Source organism: Sus scrofa, chromosome 12 (genome assembly GCF_054392235.1).
Source record: "Sus scrofa isolate SSC_HxYL_T2T_F1_AM1 chromosome 12, Sscrofa_HxYL_maternal_Yorkshire_Landrace_v2.0, whole genome shotgun sequence".
Lineage (NCBI taxonomy): Eukaryota > Metazoa > Chordata > Mammalia > Artiodactyla > Suidae > Sus > Sus scrofa.
In genome coordinates this window covers 58,376,290-58,379,573 of record NC_139394.1, presented here as the reverse complement: position 1 = coordinate 58,379,573, position 3,284 = coordinate 58,376,290, and the positions used below count along the sequence as shown (strand labels likewise).

Below are 3,284 nucleotides of genomic sequence, written 5' to 3'. Positions count from 1 at the left end.
AAGAACCGAGAGAGGTGAAAACTTCTCGCGATATCTGAGGACATCCGGCGACCTAGACCTCAGCGAGCCGTTCGCCGAAGCAGGAGACGCTCGCGAGATCTCTGCAGTTGCCGAGGAGACGAGGAGGGGAGGTGATCTCGCGAAAGAAAACAGGTCGGGAGCGCTCGCGAGATCTCAGACCCCCCGGAGCCGAAAGGTTCTCAGCAAGTTGAAGGGCCTGGAGGAGGCCCGCGGACAAATGGCCGGAGCTGGACCAACTATGCTGCTACGAGAGGAGAATGGCTGTTGCAGCCGGCGTCAAAGCAGCTCCAGCGCCGGGGTTAGCGCGGGCTCGGGTTCTGGGATTGAGGGGCCGTCGGGGAGTAAAGTGGGAGGACGGAGGGAGAACTGCAGCTCCCGGCAGCCTCTGGGCTTCCTGCGAGCGCCCCGCGGGCTGTTGGGAGCTGTGGTTCCTCGGGCGGGCAGCAGCCGGGGCGGTGCGGTCTGAGCACATGTCCCGCCCCGCGCAGGACTCAGACGGGGAGCGCGAAGACTCGCCGTCTGCGCGCGCTAGGCAGCAGCTGGAGGCGCTGCTCAACAAGACTATGCGGATTCGCATGACAGATGGACGGACACTGGTCGGTTGCTTCCTCTGCACCGACCGCGACTGCAATGTTATCCTAGGCTCGGCGCAGGAGTTCCTCAAGCCGTCGGGTCAGTGCCTGGGGAATGCATACCCGCCTGGGAATGCCTCGGAGCATTTCCCCTTCAGGGCCTGGCTGTATCCCTCATTTTCGGGGGCCAGAAGCTGTAGCTCAGAAGGGGCGGGACCGACGCTGGCCTGCCTCCCTGATGCTCTGATCCTTCTTTCCAGATTCCTTCTCTGCCGGGGAACCCCGTGTGCTGGGCCTAGCTATGGTACCTGGACACCACATCGTTTCTATTGAGGTGCAAAGAGAGAGCCTGGCGGGGCCTCCCTATCTCTGAGCCCGACCGCGCATGCCTTTCAAACTTCATTAAACCTGTCACTGACATGGCCTGTGTCTGTGTGTGGTTGGGATGCGGGGGGCAAGGATTGCACACCTCCCCCCTAGAGGAAGAAGAGGTTTATCTGAGGTCGGGGGCACTCTCAGCGCTCCTTCCACGTCTAGTGCTGCCAGAGGTGCCCTTATGGTTCGGGGGTGGGGATGGGGGACAGGCTGAGCCTTAGACCCACAGGCCCCAGGGTGGGCCCCATCTTCCCTCCCACGCTGCTGGTCCGGGAGGGGGTGGTGTCATCCTGCTCCGGAAGGCCCATTGTTTCCCTCCCCGGCCTGGCAACACCGAGTTCCTCTAAGCTGGGGTCAGAGAACAGGCTCAGATCCCCAAGGGGAGCAGGACAGGCGACACAGGCTGGGCCTCCTCCACTCTCTTGATGGGGAGGTGACTTTGGGGTCAGGGACAAGGGCTCTGGGGTCTGGACAGGAAGGACGGGCTAGTGCGATAAGGGAAGGCCGGGAGGCCGAAGGATGCTCCCTTCTGCACGCTAGAGCCACACATCCCTCATCCTACCCCCACCCCCATGTTTCCTGCTCCTGGGCACAGGGCAAGAGTGATAACATTGGCGCTACCCCTGTGTTCACAGGATCCCAGGATCTCGTTCAGTTATCTCTTTATTGATGTGTGATCACTCCTTACCCTGCACCCTCGTGCCCCATCCCCCACCCGCAGATACTAGGAGCAGCACCGGAAAAGGAGGGCACCGGCAAAGTTCAGTTGTCCTCTTCACAGGGCGGCAGGAGGGGTGCAGGGTCCAGCCCAGATGTTCAGAATTCAGATAGTAGTGAGGGGAACGTGGGTTTCCCAGGGTGTATCGAAGTTTCTTTCCACCAGCGCTGGGACCACAGATCCTGCTCTTCGGTTCCCCAAGGGGATGCTAGGACCCGGCCCAAGCAGGCGTGGGGGCAGGGTAGGTCGGGAGATTCCCGGGCTTCAAGTCCTTGGGCCCACTAGGAGGGAGGGCAGTCATCCGGGTTGTTCTTGACTCGAGAGTCCTCAGACCCAGACCTTTCCTGATGTTGGAACGGCCCTCTGAGGCCCGGGTGAGGCCCGGGTTTGCCGCGGCTGCGGGGCGCCCCGGCGCCGGTAGAGGGCTCGGCTGTAAGGCACGAGGCAGTCGGCCAGGCGGAGGCGCAGGCAGAGGCGGCGGTAACTGGCCAGGGCAAGCACGAGCAGCGGCACGAGGAGCAGGAATCCAGTGACCAGCAGGGCCGTGAAGCCCGGGTCCCGCAGGTGCGCGGTGCAAGGGGGTGCCTGGGAGCGCAGAAACTGTGGGAGGAGAAGAGGGGTGAGGCCCAAGCCAGGCAGCCCGGGCCGGGAGTGGTGACCCGCAGACCCCACCGCCCCCATCCCCACACGCCCACACGGGCCGCCCGCTCACCTGGGAGTGGCAGAGGAAGCCAAAGCCTAGCATGGTGACGGCGGGTAGCAGGATGGTCCCCAGCACCAGCGCCAGCAGGAGAAGATTGAAGGCAGCCACCAGCAGGTTCTGGGCGGTGACCAACACAGCGCAGGCCCAGCAGTCCAGGGGGTCCCGGGGCTCTGGGCTGCCGCCACCACCACCACCACCACCACCACCACCGGGAACCGGTCGCTGCGCCCCGGGGACATCCGCCATGGCCCGCCTGGCTCCCTCCCGCCTGGGCTCCGGCCCTTATAGCCCTCTTTCCTGCCCCTCCCCCGGCCCGGCCTCTCCCCACCCCCCTTATCCTGGAATGCGGCTCCAGGATTAGGCGCCCCCCCAAACGGAGGAACGACCAGAGCTCTGGACATTCCACAGGCGCCTCCGGGGAGGGGCTCACCACCCTCGCCGGGGTCCGAGCGGTCCCTCCCCATCCATCACGGCTCGCCGCCCTCCTCCCGGTACTCCCCCTGCTATCACCCACCAGCACGCTATCAAAACGGGATTTTTTTTCTTTTATTTTTTAATATTAATATTCTCACACAAAAATCACCGAAAATAAGGGGAGGGTTGGGAAGACCCCTCTGCCCCTGGGGCAGAAAGACAGTGCAGTGCGAGGGGGCGGGACTGTAAACCCCCCACCCTTCCGCAGCCCCAGCGTGGAGGAGAAAAAACAACCGACAGAACGAAAATCAAGCCCCAGAGAAACTCATCCCGGGTGTCCCTGCCCCAGTGAGGCCCTGGCCCTGGGCTGTTTCACGCTTAAAAAGAAAAGGGGAGGGGAGGGTTGTGAGGGGAAGGTCCGTGTTTTTAAAATTGGCCGGGGCTGGGAAGGACGGGGTTCTTTTTCCTCATAGTTCTTTCT

General features: G+C 63.0%; 2 protein-coding genes across 3 annotated transcripts; one reads left to right on the top strand and one right to left on the bottom strand.

Moving 5' to 3' along the window:
- The first annotated feature begins 173 nt into the window (after positions 1-173).
- Positions 174-1,013, top strand: NAA38 (N-alpha-acetyltransferase 38, NatC auxiliary subunit). 2 transcript variants are annotated; one of them, XM_013990020.2, is made up of 3 exons: positions 174-319; positions 510-693; positions 854-1,013. In XM_013990020.2, the coding sequence occupies exons 1-3, from the start codon at positions 239-241 to the stop codon at positions 964-966; spliced, it is 378 nt and encodes a 125-aa protein (XP_013845474.1). In that variant the 5' UTR covers positions 174-238; the 3' UTR covers positions 967-1,013. The 2 variants fall into 2 exon arrangements, with proteins under 2 accessions (XP_013845474.1, XP_013845473.2); XM_013990019.3 differs by having other exon boundaries at positions 174-693.
- Positions 1,014-1,613: 600 nt separating this feature from the next.
- Positions 1,614-2,650, bottom strand: TMEM88 (transmembrane protein 88). The gene is made up of 2 exons (XM_003131950.5): positions 2,399-2,650; positions 1,614-2,286 (listed from the first exon to the last, which is right to left on the bottom strand). The coding sequence occupies exons 1-2, from the start codon at positions 2,633-2,635 to the stop codon at positions 2,014-2,016; spliced, it is 510 nt and encodes a 169-aa protein (XP_003131998.3). The 5' UTR covers positions 2,636-2,650; the 3' UTR covers positions 1,614-2,013.
- Between the last annotated feature and the right edge of the window lie 634 nt (positions 2,651-3,284).

Bases quoted from the DNA above. Each gene is read 5' to 3' on its own strand.
- TMEM88 (XM_003131950.5), bottom strand. From the start codon at position 2,635: ATGGCGGATGTCCCCGGGGCGCAGCGACCGGTTCCCGGTGGTGGTGGT. The intron at 2,287-2,398 runs GTGAGCGGGCGG...CTCCTCCCACAG, and splicing joins GCTTCCTCTGCCACTCCCAG to TTTCTGCGCTCCCAGGCACC.
- NAA38 (XM_013990019.3), top strand. From the start codon at position 279: ATGGCTGTTGCAGCCGGCGTCAAAGCAGCTCCAGCGCCGGGGTTAGCG. The intron at 694-853 runs GTCAGTGCCTGG...CCTTCTTTCCAG, and splicing joins GGAGTTCCTCAAGCCGTCGG to ATTCCTTCTCTGCCGGGGAA.